At 34.7% G+C, this 25217-nt stretch overlaps 1 protein-coding gene across 1 annotated transcript; it reads left to right on the top strand.

The window, feature by feature from the left end:
* On the top strand, positions 1-25217 carry LOC123388941 (regulating synaptic membrane exocytosis protein 1-like; the record flags this gene model as incomplete). The annotated part of the gene is made up of 4 exons (XM_045069377.1): positions 1-467; positions 21761-21828; positions 22587-22697; positions 25162-25217. Coding segments are annotated over exons 1-4 (335 nt in total), but the record flags the coding sequence as incomplete, so codon positions are not given.

The raw sequence follows: 25217 nt of genomic DNA, 5'->3' as shown, positions 1-25217 counted from the left end.
TGTGGATCTGGTTAAAACCCAACAGAGATGCCAATATGCTTCTCCTCAGTAAATGCTACCAGTCTCCACACCACCAGGCCCACTGAGGCTTATGCGTGGCATTTTATCCAAGCAGTCCTTTGCATAGCTGCACAGTGCCTGCAGTGACCTGAGTCAGTCATGCAAAGAGACTTTCCTAAGCTCACACCAATATTTTCTTTTAGTTTCCATTTTCTGCTGCTCCTGACCCACGGGTTGGTGCTATTGTTCAATGATGTAAGAGGAGTGGTGGAGGAAGCACTTTGTGCTCTTCTTAGATACGATCTTGACTTTGTTTAGAAGCAAGGCTGAAAATCCCTAGGCTGAATTTCTTTACAAGGTTGCTGTCATGTGTGCACCTGGGACACCCATCTCGTCAGAAGGGTGGGGAGAAGTGAGGTCCCTTGATTCCGAAGAGGAAAGAGTCAAGGCCCGAGGAGCTGGTGCTGGTAAGCGACAATGAGTTTGGGGCACGGGAATCCCACTTCATTATTTTTAAGAGTTGGACAGAAACCTATATTTAAAAAAAAAAAAAAAGAAAAGAAAAAAAGAAACCTCTATTTAACACTCCCTCTGTATCTGTTTTTCTAGTGTAATTATTCCCATTCTGTGTGTGTCAGGTATGGTGTGATTTTGTTCCATTTTCTCAACAGAGTAAAGTTTCTAGTTATCAACTTTATCTTCATTTCCTCTGGAAAGAAATTACTAGATTTGTAATATAGCTCTAGGGATTGTAAGATGATTAATCACATTCACAATTTATTTTCTTGTGTAATAGCCAGCCCCAAAAGATACAAAGATTAGACCGCCAGTATTCTCTGAAAATAAGGAAAAGCAATAGCAAGTTGTTTAATTGTGCATGAGTTTTGTTTTGTAGTCAGTGGATATCATGCTTTGGTTCATGCTAGTATGGAAAGTAAGAAATACTGGACAAATAAGAGTCATCATTAGTGGATAATTCAGCCCCCAAATAGGAAGTTTGTGTCACTTTTTCAAAATAATGGATCCCAGTTCTTGAAAAGAGCTGAAACGCTTCCACACAGGCCTTGACCTGGACCATAGTAGCACAAGGTCAAATGGCGTATGTGAAGCAAGCTCAAAATTGCAATTGATGTTAGGCTTTATGTGTTCTCTCCCCAGGGAAATCAGTCTGCTGATCTTTGAAAGGCTGTGGAGTCACAGCTGAGTGAGAGCCTATGAGATGCTATGAAATATATAACCCCAAGTTGGGATATGTGTGGTTCAAAATGGACAAAGGGATAGAAATGCTCTACATAAGTAAATATTGTAAATACAAATTTCTGAATTGACCAGATAAAAATGGAAGGGTTTTCTTTTTCTATGTATATGTGGACAGTGTCTTAGGTGACTGACACTTGTTACTGTGCATAAGATCTCAAGAGTATGTGGTACCCAGAAATAAGTGAAAGGATATTTTAAAATGAGGTCGATATTAGCCCCTTCTCATATTGATTCTGTATTTTAACTCTAGTTATGAAATCTATGTGTACCATTTCAGAGAACTTATTTGGTTTACCAAAACATCTTTTGTTAGAAATACAATTTGTTACCATTTGATTAATTTCCTCATATGGAGACACTTCAGGGAATTCAAGATAATTCTACCAAATTAACATAAATTCATGACATGGAATGAGAGGAAAATATTAGATTAATAGCATTCAGAATGACTTTATAATCTCAAATAAATTCATACCAGTTAATGAGAAAAAGGGAAATATGAGAAAATACAAAAAAGAATTACCTCAAAACTCAGATACAATAATAGTCCCATGCAGTGAATTAAGATATTTTACTTCAGTTGGCTTAGCCTGCATAGGTCTATAAAGTCCATAGATTCTTACATTTCAATCAAACAAAATTGTATGGTATCACTTGGACCTAGGGGAAATTGGTGAATTGATTTTTGAAAGTTTGACTTCCTTCCATAGATTATCTTGAGTATACTTGCTGGGTCAGCAGTTCAGTTTCTAGACCTTGACATGTGTATGTGTTCTCTGTGACAGGGCCATAGAGAAAGAAATGTAAACTCAACAAGGATAAGAGTTCAGCCCCACAAAAACCGTTCTGGAAAAACCCTCCCTGGCTTCAGATGTAGGAAATAGAGGTAGATGACTGTAGGCCCCTGCATCACCATGGTTTTCCACACCAGGTCACAGGCACCTCAGCTCTGAGGTAATCCATCAAAATAATTAACTCCTACTTACCGTAGTGTAGTGAAAAGCCTTTGCATGGACATTTAAGTCAGACAAAGTCAAGTCCAAATTCCAGCTCTCCTCCTTATAAACCATTTGACTTAGGGCAAGTTAATTAGCGATTCTGACCTTCATTAGTAATATGGGTTAAGTAATACTGATTTTGCCATACCTATGAGAATGACATGTAGTAAGTAAAATAACGCAGCACAATATTTGGCACATAACAATTATTCAAATAATATTTCTTTCTCTTTTCTCTTTTCCAAGCAGCAGTTTGGCCAGTCTTTAACTTAAGCCAGTTTAGGCATACTTATTTGGGGTAAAGAAAAGGCAAAGATTCTAAATAGAGACTAAAGACATGTTTCCTTAAGAGGTTGAAAACGTTGAGATTTGCTGATTTGTGTGAGACTGATATTTTGCAGTTCATTTGGTGTTGGTGAGATGATCCATGGTTCAATATTAATTTTTTTTCTCATCAGATAATTATTTCTGACAGGTATATATAATTTAATTAAACACAGTGCATTTAGTTTAAATAAATGAAACATGGTTCTTAATTCTTCCCCTATTATCATTTGATCATTTAATCTTCTAAAACAAACTAGAAACAGTCTGCCTCTACTTTTCAGTAATATTCCCCAGTAATTAGAGAAGTGTATCATTGTTCATTGTTGTCTCTGGAACCTGAGTGATGTACCATGATAAAAATGAAATTTCAGGAGTGACATAATTTCACATCAACTAATATTTGTTGTTATTGTTGCTGTTGTTCTGTAATTCATGATATGGGGTTGATAGAATAAATATAGTGACCTAACAGAGAATGATTCTGTGTGAAAAAGACTATGAGTTTGTGACTCTACAATCATCAAAAAACTGCATCTTTTAATATAATATGACACCCCCCCCCCGCCCCTGCCACCGCCAAATCCCTGGCAAAACCTATTTGGAGCTGTCCTTTTGCCCCCTGGAGATGAGCCACTATTAGCACTAGGCTGGCTATACCGGAACACTTTTGTCTTGTTCTCAACAATCACTCCTGTACTCCTGGTTGATGCCTCCTGGTGCCGGTTGTTGTCATTGAGCTGAGTAAGACCTCTCAGGGAAACTGCAGGGGAAATGGTCTGTTACACAGAGCTTGGCAGAACCATTGCCAGTGACTGATAATGGACCATATCATTTCAGGTGAGTTTTCTGTGGTCCACAAGCCAGCAGGGGTCTGCTTGACTTTGTAATCTTAGCTTATGGATATCTCAGTGCAGTGTCACTGGGGGCATAATAGGAGGAGCTCTTTAAGCATATGCCCGAGTCTTTTCTGTTGTGCTGGTTTTAAGGGACCACAGCATTTCATTTTGTTTCGTTTCGTTTCTCTGCCTATGGGAAGGTAACATCTTCGGAGCATTGTTTCAGGAAATGGTTAATTACAGACTTACCAGAGCTTTGGTGTTTGCTACAGTGGGAACCTCTTTAGTACAGCACAGAGCACTATAGATTAATGCGGTAATCAATGAGAATCTGTACACTGCAGAGATCTGTTTTGATGACAGCAGCACTTATGGCCTTGCTTAGTGTCACCGTTGTATAATGTTGGACACTGCAGCCTTTTTTTTTTTTTTTTGGTTTTGATTTAGAATGCAAGGACCATAAGGAATTTTAAAAGTTCTTTTGCATTTTTGGCGGATTTTTTATTGTGCTGTGGATTTGCTGCCTTTGCTAGCTAGAATTTAGTGCTTTGATGCCAGTAGCATTTATTTAACCACTCCGATGCTGCTGTTATGTTTGCTGGGTTTCTGCAGTTTCTCCTACTTCATACGTTGCACTCAGGAGCAGGTAAACTAAGCTATATTAATCTTATACATAAATGTAAAATTCATGGAATATATTGTTTAATTATCCCAAGAGTAAGATACTAAAGTGCTTCATTCAGAGCCTATCAATATAGAATAAGGAATAGTTTGCTTTTAATGTGGCAATTACACAAATATATCATCATTTTAGAATATAGTGGTGATCATCGAGCTGCATTTTATGAAGTTATTTTCATGTTTCAAGTGACTACTTGAAGCGTACATTAAATTGTTTGCTATTTAGTATTTAACTTCCAGCTTGATGTGTGTGTGTGTGTGTGTGTGTGTGTAGTACACAATTCAGAAAGTATATATTGTCCTTTTCTGATGGACAAAAGACAGTTGTTTTCCCTGTTTACTGAATTTCACTAAAATTAGAAAGCTTCAGAACTTAATCTTCTTAAAGAGAGAAAGATACCAGTTTCTGCATAGATTGTTATTTTGAAGTGTTTAGACAAAGGCTGCCAAGGCCTGGTTTCTCCTAATCGACAGTCCTGATTTTAGAGCACAGCATGGAATTGCCTGTGTTTCTGTGATGTTCAGCTGTGGATTAAAAGGAAAACTGTTCAGATATAATGAATAGAGAGCCCAGACAGAAAGAAAGAAAAGAAAATGCAGTCTTTGGGTCAGAGGTTTGGGTGTATGACCTTGAGTAAAAGAGTAACCAACCCCTCCTGACTCTTGTTTCCATTCTGCCTGTTTGAAAAGAGACGACTGTTACTCTCAGTGTGAATGACATAACATTTTTCAGGTCCTCAGGATCCTCTGATGATGATTTCTGTGTAGAAAAAGACACTATTCAATTTTTTTTTAAAGATTATTTATTTATTTGTTTGTTTGTTTGTTTATTTATTTATTTATTTGATAGACAGAGAGAGATCACAAGTAGGCAGAGGGGCAGGGGGAAGCAGGCTCCCCGCTGAGCAGAGAGCCCGATGTGGGGCTCGATCCCAGGACCCTGAGATCATGACCTGAGCTGAAGGCAGAGGCTTAAACCACTGAGCCACCCAGGCACCCCCACTATTAAATTTTTAAAAGCATACATTTTTCTTAATAAAGGGAAGGGATAGTGCTCTTCCTGTCTTGTCTTTGCAGGGTTATCGCAGCTGAGGCTTTTTGGAAGGAAGATTATGGCTCTTTTAAATTAAACTGGTAAATCTCTTGGCTTCATTGTAACTCTTTTGCCAGACTGGCATTGAGCAAGTTTGAGGTGTCCTAGGGGCACTTACTGTTAGACTGTATTCCTTTGGGGAGAAGCGGCATCTCCAGGTATGCAGCAGCAGGGTAAGGTCCTGGATGCAGAGGCTCTGGGCCTCTCTGAAAGCCTGCCAGGGACACAAGCTCTCCTGGCTACTCCTTGCTCCCTCTCAGGTACAGCAAGTACTGCTGAGAGCAGCTGAAGAAAGCGCCTGCCTGCTTTTCCCAGCAAATAACTTTCAAGAGGTCCACTTTTTGCTGAGGACAAGCTTAAAATCCAAGTGATCAGAGGCAAAAGGAAAAGAAGAAGCCAGCCACCTCCTGCTTGTAAAAGTATGAATCAGATTGCTTGTCTATCAAATGATAGTTAACATTCATGATAAATAACACGTTCTTTCAAGAGGATAGAGGATTTTATTGTGAATTGAGCCATGTGCTTGCAGAGGGCTATAGTTGCTAGCTAATAAAGATCATGAATCTCGTGTTCTTGGTCACGCTTAATGTGTCTTCTTAATGATAGACATCCACTATTTTGAGATGAAGACTCAAGCAATGATGGTTCATGCTCCCATACCACTGCACCTGAGAGGTGAGAGGAAAATAATGTGATTGATTTCTTGTTCTCTAGCTTTGAGGGAGCAGTCTGAGTTTACAGTCTCTACAAATATATGTATAAAGGCAGTAACTTCATTAGTGAAGCAATTATCATACAGAAGATCGCCCACTCAGTTCTCTTTGAAGTTTGTGATATTGTTGGTTATTAACACGTGGTCGATGGGCGCCTGGGTGGCTCAGTGGGTTAAGCCGCTGCCTTCGGCTCAGGTCATGATCTCAGGGTCCTGGGATCAAGGCCCGCATCGGGCTCTCTGCTCAGCAGGGAGCCTGCTTCCCTCTCTCTCTCTCTGCCTGCCTCTCTGTCTACTTGTGATCTCTCTCTGTCAAGTAAATAAATAAAATCTTTAAAAAAAAAAAAAGAAAAGCTTTTCAGGAGAGGGAGATATTTTCATTCTGAATTATTGCCCGTGAATGGCCCTGAGGAAAATTCTCTTAGATGATGGAATTCATTTGGAAAACAAAGACAAAATTAATCTCAGTGAACAGCAAGTATATATTCTGGGTAATCCTGGCATGTTAGGGAGAAGAAAATTTCTTTACCATTCAGAATTCTTCTAGCTGATTTAAGAATTAAAGTGACATGAACCAGAATAACATGGGGGAAAAAGAAAAGAACAAGATTTGATTACATGTGCATAGAGGCCCAATAAAGAAATTGAGACCTAAAGAAATGACCAATGCAGGCAGTTTTTATGCCTTTTAAATAATTTTTTCCCCTAGATGAAATGCTTTTATTTTTGGATCAGTCAAATATATAAAAATTCTTTAATATACAAACTCCAATCACAACAGCATCTGTATAGCAATGAAGGAGCATATCAGGGGTGGGTGAGAGAAGGTTTCCAGGGTCCCTACTGCTTCCTATACCTACACTAACTCTGTGACCTGTGGCCTCTGAGAGCGAGTCTTAACAGAGGGCAGATCAAAGCAGCCAGAGGCAAAGAGGCCCTGATGCTGACACTGAGACAGACTGAGCACAGCAGGCCCCTCCGCGATGCCATCTTCCCACTGTGGTGTGGCCTCCAGGGAAAACCAGATCCAATTAGGAGATAACAGGAAAGTGACTGTGAGGAGAGTCAATAATGAATAAAGTAAATATTTCTTCTTCTTGGTTTTCTAAGAAGAAGATTAAAAAGAAGCATATCTAATTATAAAAATAGAGATCAGTGAAGATTTACTCCTTATCTTATAGTAATATTAATAATCATCTTATTTTACTGTATTCAGTTTCACACTGATAAATGGTAGACTAGTGACATGGATTTAGATTTTGGATAGCCTGCTTTGAGTAGGCCGACTTTCGTCTTTAAGAAGGTAATTTTTCATAATCATATAATGAGTTGGTTAGTTTGTTGCAGAATTGCAGCCAAAAATTGTAAATGCCTACTTACTATAAATCACTCATTTTAAAGAAGGTTTTATGTGAGTTGCATGAGTTTTAAAGACCAGGGAGATAAATTCTTATTCTGACAAATTGTCAATATTGAATAAATTTAAGCTGACTTCAGAAAAGGGGGCATATTGATTGTAACAGATGTGGGTTCTAGCAAACATGTTTTCAGTTGTATAACATCTGTCAGATATTATAGACTTATTAATAGCTTTTGAACTTTTTTGTGGTAATAAGAAGCTGTTAACCTTACAATATTTTGCTTTTTGTTTTATTTGTTTTTCTCTCTCTACAGAATGCTTAGCCCTTGAAGCTTAGTCCTAACTTCTAAGTAGGTCCACATTGGAACAATTGTTTTATTCACTTTGAAGTTTTACTTTTATTTCAAGATTTTGTTTTCTAATAGTTTACTTAGATTACATAAAGTTTATTTTTTTCTAGATTTTCCTTCTTCATCAATGTCTTTGAAATTGTTTAAGGGACTCATCAGGAAAGAGATATTAGCACATCTGTGTATAGTATTTCTCTTGCCTGTTGATATTAAAGTCTTTTCAGAAATATGATTCATTAGACTCCTGATAGCTCATGAAGGTGCTTTTTGAGATGAATTTCTTTGCCCTCTCTATGTAATCATAAAGCTTATTTTCTCAGGGTATGGTTTCTTGATTTCCCAAGCATAGGGTTCTTAATGAAAGCATACGGCTGAGGCTGAGGCCCTGCAAGAGAGGATAATTCCGGAAGCTAAAGGTAAAAAACACCAAGGTAGTATACCAGTGTCCCAGTCACCCCTTCATCCAGTGACCATTTGTAATTTGGAGAATGATGATAGGCCCATTAGAGAAATAAAGGAAGCAATGGACTCTCAGAAAAATATTTACTGTGCACAAAATTTTACATACAATTTTAAACAGTATATGAATCCCCAACTCTAATTATTGGTCATGTAAAAGGACTCACGTAACTCAGGTTTGCCTTAAAGGTCACAAAAACAAAACACAAGGACTTGGCATTCCACAATAGAAAAAAGTCTTGCCCTATATGAAGGTAAGCCATTTCTCAGTGGTTAGTGAGTAAACCCAAGACTCACTTCAAAATGCTCTTGCTTCAAAACTTCATTTGAGATTTTCATGAGATTTTTATTCCACATCATAGGAAAAAAAATCCACCCCAAGCTTAACTTTCCAAAGGGTATATAAATGATAAAACACATTGATATAAGCAAAGAGATTAGAAATGATAGAAAATTCAAATGTGACGTATAGTGCTTTCATTTAGAGGAAATGGGGAACTGTACTTCATAGGGACCCACATTATTTCATCTGCACCTGAAGGGCCAGCTAGGGCTATTTCTGTTCAGAATGGCTTAACAGACACTAGGCTCTTTTTCTGACATTAGGCTTCTTTGAAAAATATCCCTGATATCAGAGGCTAGTCTTGTTCCAGCAGCCATTTACTTATAGAGATCTCTTAAGGTTTGTTTTAATGTATGAAAGTATGAAATGTTGCTGTAGTTGGAGCTATTCAGTGTGGACATGAAGGTGCTGAAAAAATTGGGTACAGAAGAAGAGCCCCCAAAATATCTAGACCCTTTAGAGTATTGGTAAGAAACCTATGGCTTATAATGAGGGGAAGGATCTGTTTGGGGACTTTTTGCTTGAAATTGTCCCTTTTGAATTTGCCATCCTTTGAACATAGTCTCCACATTTGCCATGGCTAGCTTATAAGGCTAAATTAAAATGGGTACAGTTTTCATGCCTGTGAACTAAGGGCACATGTGGATGTTTGATCTAAAGTATGATGCAATGTTAATTACATTGGACAAAGACCATAGTAGGCCCAAAGATCTGGAGTGTGTGTGTGTATGTGTGTAATTTTTTGTCATCAAAACTATTAGTATATCACTTTGGAAAACAAATGGAACTATAGAAATTATTGGTAATAAGTGCAATTTTAAAGGCTAGAAAGTTGTGTTTCATTATTTTTATCCCCTTCAACAGTAAAAAAGGCAAAATAGCCAGGCTAGAGTCATAAAGTTTCTCATTCGAAAAATAAGTATTTAGTCATTAAAATACAGTTGCAACAATTATCTTAATCTAGTTTCTTTGAAAGTGTATTTCAAACATGATAGTGTTTTATACCTAAAAGTAAAAGCTACTCACAGTCTTACCATATAGAAGAAAATGAGGTTGAGTTTAGGAGATGCCTGTCAATGGACTCTTTCATTTTTAAATGGAGATAAGCCTTTACTTTGAGTTAAAGTATATATAAAATAAATATATCCTTAAGCCATCAAAAAGAATGAAGTCTTGCCATTTGCAACAATATGGATGTAACTAGAGGGTATTATGCTCAGTGAAAGAACTCAGTCAGAGAAAGACAAATACCATATGATCTCACTCATATTTGGAATTTAAGAAACAAAACAGATGAATATAGGGGAAGGGAAGGAAAAATAAAAGAAAAACAGAGAGGGAGGCAAACCCTAAGAGACTTAAATTAACCCTTAGGAAACAAACTGAGGGTTACTGGAAGGGAGATGGGTTGAGGGGATGGGATAATTGGGTGATGGACATTAAGGAGGGCACTGGATATAATGAGAAGTTGGTGTTATATGCAATGATGAATCAGTAAATTCTACCCCCTAAAACTATTAATACACTGTATGTTAACTAAATTAAATTTAAATTAAAATTTTTTAAAATAAAATAAATATCTTTTTATTTTGGGAAAGATTAAGGTAAATTATTTTTTCTTTTTTTTTTTAAGATTTTATTTATTTATTTGACAGACAGAGATCACAAGTAGGCAGAGTGGCAGGCAGAGAGAGAGGGGAAGAAGCAGGCTCCCCGCGGAGCAGAGAGCCCCATGTGGGGCTCCATCCCAGAACCCAGGATCATGACCTGAGCCGAAGGCATAGGCTTTAACCCACTGAGCCACCCAGGCACCCCAAATTATTTTTTTCTTAATATTGGAACTATTATAATTGCATTAATAATTTTATATTTCTCATGGGTTTCTTCCATTTTCCCAGCTCATTCTTGCTGTGATCAGTAAGACACTCTAACTAAAGTTTGTGTTGATATATATCAAAATCAGGTGCAGTGTAATCTTATGTTGTTGTTAAAATCATTAGAATTTTTCAACCAATCTCAAATGTGCTCGTATTTATTATGAGAAATTACTTAAAGATATTTACCGTCTTTGTGAGTGAAATCACTATATTTTCATCAGGAAAGGTTTGTTATACATTTATGAAATTTGCATTAGAGAACACGTTAATTTGCTTGATTTAACTTTGTTGAAATAGCAATTTAATTTTTTTTCATAGAATGAATTTTGGAACACTGAAAAAAATAAATTAAATTTAAAATAATAAAGTAAAATACATCAGCATTTAAAAAAAGAGTTCAGAGAATAATTGACAGATTTAATGTCACTGGAAATTTTAAATATCAGTGAAAACAATATTGTTTCAATTTTTTTCACCAAACAGTTGTTAATCTCACAATTTAATTCAGTTATTTTACCAATCTCCTAGAAGAGTTTTGTTCACTTTACTCTTACTTTAAAAAGGAATTAATTTTGATTGAGAATATTTAGAAGATATTTCATCCACTCTGTGTGTAGGATATTTTGCAAAGAACAAATAACTCTATATTTCCCATTTTTTTTTGTACTGCATTTACAAAATGTGAAGAAATAGGTATGTTCAAAGGGAGAAAATAAGAATTACTATTTATCATTCACTGAATCCTTACTTTAATACTCATAAATCTAAAGCAATATTGGATGAAAAGTTACTGCCATGTCTGTTTTTCGTTGCTTTTATGAGTAATGATTTAATTTTGGAATGGTGAAAACTCAGCTTCAAGTTGCTACTTCTCGATAGCTGAGTTTTCTGATAATGCCAAATATTTGCCAGCCAGCTGGTGGTTATTGATGCTATTTGTTTATGTTATTTTAATTAAAATCTTTTTCATCAGTATTATATATTGTGCTTTCATTTTTAGTTTTAAAGTAAACCAGGAAAGCTGAGAAGGAGATTTCATTCTGTTATCTTAAAAGTTCATATGTCACAAAGTAATTTTTTGGGGTTGTTCCCTAATGGGTATTGTTTTAACATCAGTTATTATGTTGCCCATTAGTACTGGGTATTGTTTTAACATCAGTTATTATGTTGCCCATTAGTACTGCTATGTTCATAGTGCTACTCAAGTATCACAGTATTGAGGACATGTATACCCTTAACTAATTTGCTTGATTTAAGTTTTGTTTGTTTGGTTTTTAATTTCCTTGTCCCCTTCCTTGTGAATTCTTACTGCTGTCAGTATGCTTTCCAATACCAACAAAATGCATCTTCAGTAGTCCTGTGGGGTTGAGTAATAGAAAAACTCAGGATTTTGACTGTAAAATTAGTGAGGATCTAGTGGGTTTTTGGAAGAATAAAGTCTAGGAGCTCAGATTTGTGGTGTTATTTATTGCTAAATTAGAAGCCTTTTTTTCACTTGCTTTTCATTCTCTGGCAAGATTTCCAAATGATAGTTTGCTGAGATAATTTGCTCTTTTCTGAATTCTGCTGTTTAATCTATGGATAAGTGAACACCTGTACATTAATTGCATTTTAGTTGTTTCTTATTGCATCAAAGGTATTTTGAGATTGAAGGATGGAAAATGCCATATTTTAATGAAAACAGAAGTTATAATAAATTCGTTGAAACATGCTTTGTGCCTATTCTTCTAATTTTATTTTGATTTCTGCTTTAAAGTCTACCTTAATATCAAAAGTGACTTAAGGTCATATGAAATAAGTTAAAACGTTTAGAAAAGATTGACAAGGAAAAATAAAGGAAGAAAATTAGGCTGCAGATTTAACCATGAACATTCTAACACACGTGCTTTGAGAAAAGTACCATTAGTCATAAAACCTCAGCTTCCATAACATGAAAATAAACCAGTTAAATAACACTAATTTTTCCTGACACTGACATCAGAGAGAAATTTCTTTTGAATAGTTTCACAGAGAAGATAATCACCATCAGAGCATGATCTGTATGAGTAACACCATTACCATGATCCGTATAGTCCAGAACAATATCTGAAAAGAACTGTGGAAGCAGGGAGAGGGAAGGGACTATCTGGAAATGTCATGTAGACCAGGTGCATGGTTGTGTGATACTCTGGCTTAATTCAGAGTTAGATTTTTGAGTATCTAAGTTGACTACTGCATATCCCTCACAAAGACCTCTGTAAATACTTTAAATGCTTTAAGATAACGCATTCCAAAAAATATTGAGAGAAACGTTGTATTTCAGAATATATTCTCTCTGAATTGCACTTGGGAGTAGTTCAGTGCCACTAGGTAATGGTGGAATCATGGATTTAAACAGCCAGGCACACTGGCCGTGAGATTGCCTTACATTCCTGAGTAGAAGACCATCCCGTCTTCTCTCGAGAGCACCTGTGACCCAGCCAAGAAACCCTATTGGGCCCATTAAGTCTAGGCCAGTGAGACTTATGATTTTTTTTTAAATAACAGTTTTTGTTATGAAAATGTTATCTAAGATGAAGCTATTTTGAAATTATTATATTGGAAACAAATATTTTTCATTTATCCAGCCCTTAAATATTTAGGAACTCTGGTAGAGAAGTCCTTTCTTGAGTCAGTAAGTTAATCTTTGATCAACCTTAATGTGGTTTGCTTTATAAAAATAAGTGTATATGTGATCTAAATGTATTGTGAGTATTGGTCCTTCCTTTTGTGCTTTCTCTTGCCTGATATATCTTCCATCATGTGCAGTTTGAGTAGAGTTAGAAGCCTTATACAGTCTGACCACTTTGACACTGTGACAGAGATTTAGATAGTGACCATGCAATATTTTGCAACCTGGTTTCCTGTGGCTATCATTTGAAAGTTTATGAATATGGATACTTGTTCAGATTTTTCTCTAGGACAATGTTGAGGCATAAAATGTTCTCAAAATTTCCCACTGAGAGTACAGGAATTTCCAAATTAAAAAAAAAAAGTCTTTTAATACATAACTATAAATTGTTTGAATTAAATAAAATAAAACAAGCAAAAAACAAAACAAAACAAAAGGGGGGGAACCCCAATATTTACCGTAACTTTTCTTTGCTAGAGCTCTGGTTTTAAAATATCTATTTAAAATATTTGCTAGAGTATATTTATTTCCTGCTATTTTTTATAACTTTACTACATACTTTTAAATGCTAAACACTATCAGTCCCTCATAAGTACTTCCATTTTGTTCCGTGTGCCCTTGGAATTCATCTTCAGCATCATCTATTGTTCTTGTTATTTATATCCCTAAAACCGTGATAATGTATCAGTCTCTGTATTTTTTCATTTCCATGTCTTTGGGATGTAGAGAAAGGAAGAACTTGATTTGACATTCAGAATTATTATTGCAGATTAATATTGTTTTGCTAGTGTTGCCGAGGTGTGAGGTCTAGATAAGGATTAACATTTTCCTTTATCAAAGATATTTACAGCTAGAATGCTTTCTTGTAATGTCTCTGCTGTGAACTTGCCCAGCACTACCATTTCTTAAGCCTGTGGTTAACATCCAGTCCCCAAACAATGAAAACATATAAACCCCAATTTTTTCCACAGGGTTTCCTGGCTGGTTATTCCGAGGCTTTGCACATGACAACCTGTTCTCCCACGTGAATGGAATACTCAGTCTCAATGTGGAAGCCTGGTCAGTTGGAAAGTTGCAGTAAAATATTTCCCTCCTGTGTGCAGCACCTCCAAAATTCTTATTTATGTAGAATCATTGTGTTAGAAAAAAGAAAAAAGTTTCCCTAAATTTGTTAATTTTGTGCTTTGTTATTCAGGGTACTTTACTCTTTCATATTTAGCTTCTGGGAAAGAAATTTCTCCATCATTAGGCCTCAGACCATATTTACACATGAAAGGTATTCCTCTCTAAGCTATTATGTGTAGACATCTTTTTGCCTTATCATCAATGATCTTAACACTTTTCTTTAGATACATTTTTATTGTCATTTAATATAGATAATAAATACAACTTGGTCTAGATGTCCTGAAGACCCTGAACATCCTTATGTATTCTAAGACACAAAGGTGTGTGTGCGAGTATGCATGTGTGGTTTTTTGTTTTTGTTCAGAACTTTCAGCAATTTTAATTAATCTTCTTCTGAGGCCTGCAGCATGAGGTCAGTGCAGAGATAAAGAATAAGGGTATAATTACTCATCATGGTGTTTTGAAAGTGTTTCTGAATTCTGAAGCTTTGTATCGTCTCAAAAATCTAAGTTTATATACTTTTCAAAACTAGGAAAAATTAAGCTGATGACCAATGTTAACGATCTCAAATAGCTTTTTACTTCTCAATGTCTTTTAGCTTACTGAAAGTAAATCCATAAAATTTTCTGTGCTTTTCCAAAATCCCATAATTTAGGGTGACTTAATATATATTTAAACTTCTAGTTGTTTTTTTAAGACCATCAATCTTGTTATTATTTAGATGATTTGGCTAGGAATATAAACTGAAAAAAAGGAATCTTAGGAAGTTAGGATGCTTGTAACCTATTAAGATATAAATATTAAAATGTATTCCATAGCTCATATCTATACCAAATAATTTTTAAGGTATACTACAAGCTGGTTTCAAGGAAACATTTTCAAGGATTTCTTGAGTCATCAGGAAAAAAGATGAAGGGATATAAGAGCCTACTGGTTTCATAATATAGAGTAATTCAGTCACAGATATTTTGCTGATAGATGTGTTTTATTCTCCCACATTAAAACATGATCCTATAAAGAAGAAATGACAAAATACCTATTTTTACATTGGGGATACATTGTGCATTCTGATAAAATTATTTCACAGTCCAGGTATTTTTAGTTGGGGTTAATCTAGATACTAATGTATAGATCATCTGACTATACTATAAAAAAAACCATTTTCTCATTATCTTAGGCTCCCCTTGGCTTTATGGAAATTAACAGAAAGATGTATGTTACTTTTTTTATATGTGATGGCCCTTTCCCTCATCCTTTAGCAATTGGGATTAAAGAAATACTCATTCATTCTGAACACTTGAGCATTGGTTTTACACCAGGCCAATTAATAATTTCTGTAGACAAAGTGACTTTAACATTTTTCTAAGCCCATTTCAGAGCATACTTTGCAGAGATTACTGATACTACATATATTTTAGTTATGATAGCTAATTAACGATTAATGTGATCTCTAACACCTATGATTTCATATTTTTTATAAAGATTTTATTTATTTATTTATTTATTTATTTATTTGACAAAGAGAGAGAGAGATCACGGTTGGCAAAGAGGCAGGTAGAGAAAGAGAGAAGCAGGCTCCCCACTGAGCGAGAGCCCGATGCAGAACTCGATCCCAGGACCCTATGATCATGACAGAAGGCAGAGGCTTAACCCAATGAGCCACCCAGGTGCCCCTATGATATCATATTCTTCATTTCAGTTGTGTATTTATAAAATAAAATCTGTTTCTGAAGTCCTTTATAATTTAAAAAGCTGGCATATCTCATTTAAATCCTCATGAAACTTTTGCAAAGAAAGTGGCATTAACCCCCTTTTATAGAGGAGGACAAGGTTTATAGAGATTTATCAAGAATATGGCAGAGTTAGGGATAGAGTCACAAATCTCTAATGTCAAGTAAAATGCTCTTTTTATACAAAAGCTAGCTTTTATTTTTTATAGGGAAAACATAATTATTAGTTTCAGATATAATATAAAGTTATTAATAGGGGAATTAAATATAGAGTGAGGTTCTCTGATTATTCAAATTTTCAAATAAGTAAACTGTGGGAGCAATTCCTTAATTTTTATCTGGCATTAGAACTGATGGAGGTGCTTATCAGTATTATTATTGGAAATACTTTTCAGTATATATATTTACACTCTAATGACAACTTACATTTCTGTGGCACTCTACAGTTTGTAAAGCATCTCATGTGCTTTATCTCAGACTACTCTTGCAAGAGCAAGGGAATACTGTGGGAGTTTCCTGTGACATTGAGGGATAATCTGAATGCCTGAGCTCAGAGGTTAGTCAGATTGATTTTGATTCCACATCACTGCTTTGTAGAATTGTGTGGTCATAGGGTTGATGTTCCATCAGCACTCACATTCACCAAAAGGACATATAATAGCCAGAAAAGAACTAGCTCTAACAAATATGTTCATGAAATTCTAGATCAGCTACCAAGCCTCTGTTCACGTGCCCTAGCAGTATTAAACAGAGATGGCATCACAGGCCCTTACATCTTTCTTTGGAGGTAGTTCAGCTCTGGAGGTTCTATTGAGTATCAGCAATTTCTGAATATAAAAGTCCTTGGCACCTCATTAACTTAATAAATCATAGTGGATGCATTTACTTGAACATTTACCCCGAGAGAGAGAACTTCTTTTCTCAGTTCTGTTCTGTTGGTGGTTCTCTCGTAGAAGCAGAGCACATTGCTAACAAAGGGGAATTTGAAAGTCAAATTTCTAACAAGCATTTAGAGAACAGCCACTCAAGTGAATCCCTACGGGCTGAATATATTGTAATTCTTCCATCAAGTGGCACCTTGTGTTTGTGTGTATTCTCAATCAAAACCAGAATTTGGAATTTTTAACACTTAGAACTTTTGAAGGGGTTCTTGCTGAAGACTACTGATTTGGAGATGTCTCTAACCATGCCTCAAGGGACACAAATTCCTTAATTATGCAGCATATGCTGTCAACTTATGGAATGAACCTTAGTGTATATATTGAATGAAATCACCAAGAAGTGTTTGGGGGATAATGTTTTCCCTATTCTAGGGACTTAGATAGTAATTCAGTAGTGAATGATAATTTATTGATTTTACATACACATAGTATTTATAGTTATTTATGACTTTAATATTTCACTGATTATATGATTCATGATTAAATTTAGCAAGTATAGCTTCCCATTTTATTTTAATGCCTGTATTCTAAGACCTGTCAAATAATATTTGTTTCTTATTCCTGACTGCTAATTTAACTTAAGTAAAATCAGGCTTTCTGGGACTTCGCTGTACTGTATAGCAAATTATGGCTTATTTCAAAGTTAGCTCCACTATAATTTTTAATTTAGGGGTGGGGGCAGACACACTTGACCTTTGTAGGCATGGGACTATTTGAAATAAACTTCTAAAATAAGAGGAAGTTATTTCAAAATGGTATTTTTATCATATTAATCAGAAGTTAAGAACTTCTTTTCTCAGTTCTTAAACTTTGGATTTTAATTCTTATCTATGAAAAGAAAGCCCTTGTAAAATATTAAAATGAGTTAAAATGTATAAAGTTTTTAATCACATTTTAACCAAAGCAATACTTACTAACTCATGTGTGTTGACCATGGTGCTCAGTGTAAAAAACACCCTCCCTTCTCTCAAATTAAAAACTACTTAGAACTTGAATTGGTTTTTTTTGTGCGCATGTATGTCTATTCAACATGAATGTCTTTTCAACAAACATAATTTTACTGAGTATTTGTTTTTATGTACTATGCTATAATCAAATATATGAGGATTTATTTAATTTTTCTTAGTCCCAACATACATCCTACTATAGAGGATAAACAGAAATAAAAGAGGGAAGCAGTTTAAGAGGTATAGAAAACCTCTGGTAAAGATGATTCTATTGATTTTTGGTCTATGAGTTTTATAAGTTCTTTGGATATCAACAATCGATACTATATAGGAAGAATAGTTTTCTTTGAGATGACAAGTAGCACACTTATGGATATGTATTTGGAATTGCTCACAGTTACTGGGAGTCAATCTTGGAATCCATTTCAGTCCCATCTTTTATCACCAGTCATTATAATGAGGTTAAAAATCTGCGGTGTATTTCTTCTGCAAATGGAAAAGAAGTTCAAATTGTTTAATACATAAATGCTTTGGTGTGGATAACCTTTGCTCTACTACTTACACATTAGATAGCCATTCCACTTGGTCAAGTGTAATTATCATGTATTGTTAGATATTTATTGTGTGAAATCAGAATTATGGTTTTCTCTTTATGGTTTTAACATACTCACACACAGTCATGTGTCTGTATGATTTAGAAAGCATTTTTGTTCCAGTGACTTCGGTCTTATTGGAATCCATTGTGCTTTGACATTAAATATCACAGGATACAAAATTTTAAATCATAGAGGTGCATGTTTATACATTGTTACATTCTCTAGTCACCATGACCTGGGTTAGGAAAAGCTAGTTCTCTTTACAGAAGGCCCAGGGGTCCTTTAGCTGACTTTTATTCATTCAGTGAATGTTGTGTGCTTGTTCATTAAGTTTAATTAACTACTTTTTCATAAGGGATAGGATAAAAATGTCTATTTTTAAAGTCTTAACAAAAAATAATACTCAAAATTACAAAACTTCATTGAACTTTGGCTGTTTATGAACTTGAGCCATTTCAGTAGACTCAGACATCTGATATATTCCCTGGATCTAAGTTAATGCTAATAGTAAATTTGTTCTTTTATAGTTATATTGAATATTAGAACCAAAATGGTTTTGTATTAAGTCCATAAGAAAATACCCTGAATTTATCATTTTGTAGCCATGCTACTTGGAAATCAATTCCTTTAATTACCTGTTAGAAAAAAATCAAGGAAAATGATTTATATTAATGAAATACTAGATTCTGAATATTTTAGAAGAAAGTTTTGTCCAGTGTTGCTTAGTCCATTAATAATAGAGAAATGTGAATTATAAAGATAAATTACAGGGCTTTAAAAGTCAATAATATCTTTAAAATTTAGTGATTACATGGAAAGAAGAAAAATAAGTTTAAAAATACATATTTAGATCTTAGAATTTATTTTTCATAAGTCTTTAATTAAAAATACTAGATTTTAATAGATGATAATGAAATTTGTGGTAAGAAAACTATTAGGAACTGTTCAGAATGTGAAGGAAGTATAATTGTATACTAAAATATGTACAAATATTATTGTATTTTTAAAATATTGAATCCCCTCTTAATTTACATTTAAGTAGCAATTTTTAGTAGGTATCAACAATACTATGCATGAACAAAATTATCCCATCTTAAACCATTTAAATTAGACTCTCCATTTGAGATCATTATGATACAAAGCTTATAGATGGTAGGATACCATTGCTTGAAAGCATTGTTTTTATAATAAAGTGCTCGGTATCATCACCAAAATGTACCAGAAACATCAGCTTTGGGTCCCTTGTATATAAGGAGCACTTTTTACACAGAGGATATTCATCAGATATGTATAACCAGATTTATTTAGGACAAGGGGAGTGAAACACAGGGTTGAACCCCACCATACAAGGAATTGGTACATGAACCAGAGAATGATCCCAATAAGAAGTTCCGTTTTTAAGAGCTAAGTTATTGAAGAATACAAAAAACTTCCCTTGAAATCTTTAAAATGGGATGGATTTTGTCATTTTTTTTTAAATCTCAAAGACTTCTCAGAGCAGTTCAGCTATCAACTTAATGACTAATTTTCTTCTTTAAAGCCCCACAAATCCCAGATTCTATTAATCTGTCACAGTATTTCAGAATGAGTCAGCATTTAAAAAGTCATCAGACTTTCTTACTCCTACATATATGAAAATTTAGGGAAAAAAAGCTTTATGAATTATTTTAATCTTTTGAATGAAATTTGTAGTTACTACTTAAAAGTACTTAACAGTTTTATTTTATGCTACATAGTTTTTCTTTCAAAATGAACAGTGTTATAATAGTAAGGACAAAGCAACTTTAAAAATAAGTATGTGGGCAGGGGATGGGCAAAATGGGTGAAGTGGAGTGGGAGATACAGGATTCCAGTTATGGAATGAATAAGTCATGGGAATAAGAGGTACAGCATAGGGATTATAATCAATAATATAATAGTGTTGTATGGTAACTGATGGTAGCGACACTAGTGGTGAGCCTAGCACAATGTATAGAGAAGTTGAATCACTATGTTATATGTGTAAACCTAATGTTAACATTACCTGTCAGCTATAGTCAAAGAAAAAAATTAATTAAAAAGTAAAGTTTTTCAAACAGTAAAAGTAAAAGGGGGGAAAAAAAACCTGTTCTTTTACTACTTTCCTTATGTTCCATTAAGTGAGATGATCCAGAAAGAAGAGTAGAAATATATAGTCTTCGACATCAAGGCATACATTATAAAGTATGTGATTTTGAAAGGGGTAGAGACTCTGTCCAAAACAGAAACAGAAACAGAATATAGTTTCTGCTAATGCAGTTTCTAATATTCAAACCTTTCCAGAATATACTTTCATGTCCATGACGTATTTGAAGAACATTTTAGTATTTATTGCACTATATATAACAATCTCCTTCAGCTTTTCTAAGATACTACCTAAAAGGAAAAGAGAAGCAACTACTAAGAAACTTAGGTGCATGGATTTTTTATGCCTGTAGATTTTAAACATTTTTACATTTCCTACCATATTTCTTTTATAGTGCCTGTATCAGCCATGCCTTTCATATATATACAGTTCTTTACTTATGACCTTCACAGATACCACCCAAATGCATTTTTTCCAACACTCAGCTAGATAGCTCACTTAGTGGGCATGCCTGACTCACTTTCTTAATATTTTTCTCTTTAAAGATCCATCAGGAGAAAAATATCCATTGATCTATTTAGTATTTAAAATGTAAAAGATCATTTATTCTCACATTGACCCATGCTGGCCTTTCTCCTATGCAAATACTAAACGCAAAGCACTGCGGCTTTCCACTATTTTTTTTCTTTTTTCCCTCAGGTGCTTTCTGTAGTATTTATTTTTAAGCCACAAAAATCAAAATTAATGGTTCATAAATTCATGCTTATGAAATTAGGATTTTTAAAGTTTTTAAAGTCTTTTTTATGGCTTTAATAAAATTGAATTTTTTGTTTGTTGTATGGTACTATTGCTAAAAGTTATTCATGGTACTTAATTTATTCAACACTGTGCTAAAAATGTATGCCGTATTGTCAGCTGTTAAGGGAAGAGGATAGAGACCAGAGACTGATTATGAAAGGATATGATAACAGAAGAGGAGAAAGAGAGACACTAAGTTTTAGTATTTATTTCAGCTCAGTGAATAGATTTTTGCCAGTATCACTAGATGGCAGGCTTTGCCTTGGAATGGTTCGTCTTTTGAGGGAAGGTTGAGTAGGTTAATCCAGCTCTTTCAGCACTTTTTATGTGTGTTTCTAGACCGATTTACGAGAATAAAAAGTAGTATATACTATTAAGTGCATGTGTAACACACATTCATTGCAAGGATTCAGGTCACAGCCTTTGCAATGCAAGGGTGTATCATTCTGGGATGTGCACAGTCAAGATTATGATATTTATAACCCTTTATTTTATAGACTGAAGAAGTCATACTTACAATGATGCATTTTCCACTTTAAATCATTGCACTTTTCATTTTTTCCTGTGGTGCAGGTGATTTGGATTATTACTGGTTGGATCCTGCCACGTGGCATAGCCGGGAAACATCACCTATTAGTTCGGTAAGCTTTTTGGAGAACTAAAGTTTGGAGCTTAGGAACAAAATGTGCTGTGTATTGTCCTATGTTCGATGTATGATAGATGGCAATCTTACTCAGTTTTAAGAGAGAAAATGTTCATTTAATTTAAGGCAGTGCAGTTTAGAAGAGAAATAGAAAATAATTATTAAATAATGAGTGTATATAAATGAGATATTATTTGTTAAAGGTATCAACATTAACAACTCATAATACAGATTCAGTTTTCTTTCTATTAGCAGATATATTTAATTCACTTATTTATTTATTTATTTTAAAGATTTTATTTATTTATTTGACAGAGAGAGATCACATGTAGGCAGAGAGTCAGGCAGAGAGAGGAGGGGAAGCAGGCTCCTTGCTGAGCAGAGAGCCTGATGCGGGGCTGGATTCTAGGACACTGAGACCACGACCTGAGCCGAAGGCAGCAGCTTAATCCACTGAGCCACCCAGGCGCCCCTAGAAGATACATTTTAAATTTCAATTTATTTCAGAGCAGTTGTCGAGAGATTCACTAAGTTGCTGACAACTTTTTGAACTATTTAGTTTAAGAATCTACCACAAATAAAATGTAGCTGTCAATGCAAAATTGTTGTAAGCCTACGATAGAACCCACCAGAATAAAGAATTCCCTCGAGAGTGCCTTTAACTGAGGAAATCACATCATGCTACAACCAATGATTATGTGTTTATAGGAAAGAAAACAACTTATCTTTTTTTTAACTCTGTTTATGTTTTAATAGCATCCTGTAACGTGGCAACCATCTAAAGAGGGGGATAGATTAATTGGACGTGTTATTCTTAACAAGAGAACAACCATGCCCAAAGAATCAGGTGCATTACTGGGTCTGAAGGTAAGTATGCTGGTTTAAAGTGTTTCTTAAAACTGGAGCACAGTGTGGGCTGCATTCAACAAAGTTTCTGACAATGATTTTTAAATATCTTCCTCTCTTCTCTAGAATACAGTCCTCCTAGTGAATATATTTGTTTATATATTGATATCTTATGGTAGATTTAGTGTTTTTTATCTAGGTTAATATTTTAAAATCATTGTATTAATATGGCATACTAATGTGTTAGGAAAACTGCCATAAGAAGGAGGAAAATAAAGAATTTTTATCTGAGTATAAAGTTCAAGGACGATTTTTACATTAAAAAGGTTTTAATGGATGGTAGTAAAGTTAGATAATGTGAACTGCATAATTTTATTGTAACTTGATAAGCAACATAAAACATCATTAAAGAGATTGTTTCCTAAGTACAATAGAATTTATGGTAATACCAAGAGAGTAAAATGTATCTTTTAAAACTATTAACTGACTTCCAACAGATATAATGAAAAACTAATTAATTACAAAAGATTATGTTTTATTATAGGAAAAAAATACACATACATGTTTTATTTTACTATGTTTGTGTGCATGTGTATGTTAAATCACATGGTTTTGTTTGCATTCAGATCTTAGAGAAGCATTCAAAGATGGGCTTTAAAATTATTTACCAAGCAGGCACCTGGGTGGCTCAGTTGGTTAAGCAACTGCCTGGAGTCCCAGGATCAAGTCCCACATCAGGCCCTCTGCTCATCGGGGAGCCGGCTTCTCCCTCTGCCCCTTGCCCCTTTCATGCTCGCTCTCTCTCTCTCAAATAAATAAAATCTTAAAAAAAGAAATTATTTACCAAGCTATTGTATTATAATTGTGTGATAGTTTTGACCTCTTCAAAACTATTGACTGTTAATCTAACTAAAACCTCTCTTCAGTTAATGCACTTAATAATATCACCTTATTAACTGAGGGTTTGCCGGGGGTGGCGGTAGGGAGAGGGTGGTTGGGTGGTGGATGGATGGATATTGGGGGAGGTATGTGCTATGGTGAGTTCTGTGAAGTGTGTAAACCTGGCAATTCACAGACCTTTATCCCTGGGGCCAATAATACATTATATGTCAATAAAAAATAAAAAAATTATAATATCAACTTATTGGTTATTTGCCATTAATTTTTCTTGCTGTGAGATAATTATGATCACCTCCACTAATGGGCATGTCCTAAAGAATTATGGATTAGCCTCAAGCTTTGAGAATATGCCTTGCACTTTTAATTACATATACTTAACAACTGCATTGGAAGAAATTAAACTTAGAAACTTTCAGATGTATATTTAATTTTAGTTACAATGAAAAAAGCCACATAAAAGTGTTAAATATTCAGTAATATAACTCAGACTTCATGAGTTAGATAAAATACATATATATTTCGGATAAAGTCAGTCAGATGGTTGTAGCAGGGATAAACTTAGGCTATTACTCATTGTATTATAGTAAATTGCTTCCCCAAAGTAGCCTATTCTTGGTTTGAATCCATAGTCTTTATGTCTTAGACCTGTATTCTACTAATGTTATACACAAGAGATAACTGATGTAACAGTGCAGCATCATGTGCATATGGAACTGTAATTCAAATGATAGGTATGAATTTTGAAGATAAAGGAAAGTGAACCCTAATGTAAACTGTGTCACACAGTAAGTAGGGAAGACCTGGCACTTCTCTTGTAAGAATATATGTTACTCATGGTCCCCCTGCATTGTTAGGTCAATATAAGTAATTAGTATATGAACTTCGATAGGACCTATGGTCATCTCAAATACAATGAGGAGTTTTCTTTTTAAAACTACACTGCCACTCTGTGGGGTGCCTGGACGGCTCAGTTGGTTAAATGTCTTTTTTTTTTTTTTTTTTTAAGATTTCATTTATTTATTTGAGAGAGAGAGAGAGAGAACAATACCAGGGTGAGGAGAAGAGGGAACCTGCCACAGCTTGATCTAGGACTGATCCCAGGACCCTGGGGTCACAGCTTAAGCCCAAGGCAGCCACTTAACCATCTGAGCCACGCAGGCACCCCAAATATCTGTCTCTTGATCTTAGCTCAGGTCTTGATCTCAGGACCATGAGTTAAAGCCCTGTGTTGGGGGGCTACCTAGAAAAAAACACAAAACAACAACAACAACAAACCCCAAAACAAAAACAACAAACAAACATACTGCAAACCTTGTTTAATCAAAAATATGTTTCATGTGCTCTGGTGAGTGCTGTGAAGTCTGTAAAACCTGATGATTCATAGACCTGTCCCCCTGGGGCTAATAATACACTGTATATTTATTAAAAAATTTTTAAAAATTATAAAAAAATATGTTTCAGTTTATTAATACACCTACACTCAATCCTAAATACATTTGTAAAAGACTGTAAGAGTAATTCCTCAAAGTAATAAACTTATGTTCTGATATGAGTTTTGGGCACTTATAAGTTTATTATTATTTAGGTTGTTGGAGGAAAAAATGACCGACTTAGGACGCCTTGGTGCCTTCATCACCCAAA

This window comes from Mustela putorius, unplaced genomic scaffold, assembly GCF_011764305.1.
Source record: "Mustela putorius furo isolate JIRA1106 unplaced genomic scaffold, ASM1176430v1.1 tig00003927_pilon_pilon_pilon, whole genome shotgun sequence".
Classification (NCBI taxonomy): domain Eukaryota; kingdom Metazoa; phylum Chordata; class Mammalia; order Carnivora; family Mustelidae; genus Mustela; species Mustela putorius.
Note: the sequence above shows the minus strand (reverse complement) of the source record. Positions and strands in the feature narration are given on the sequence as shown.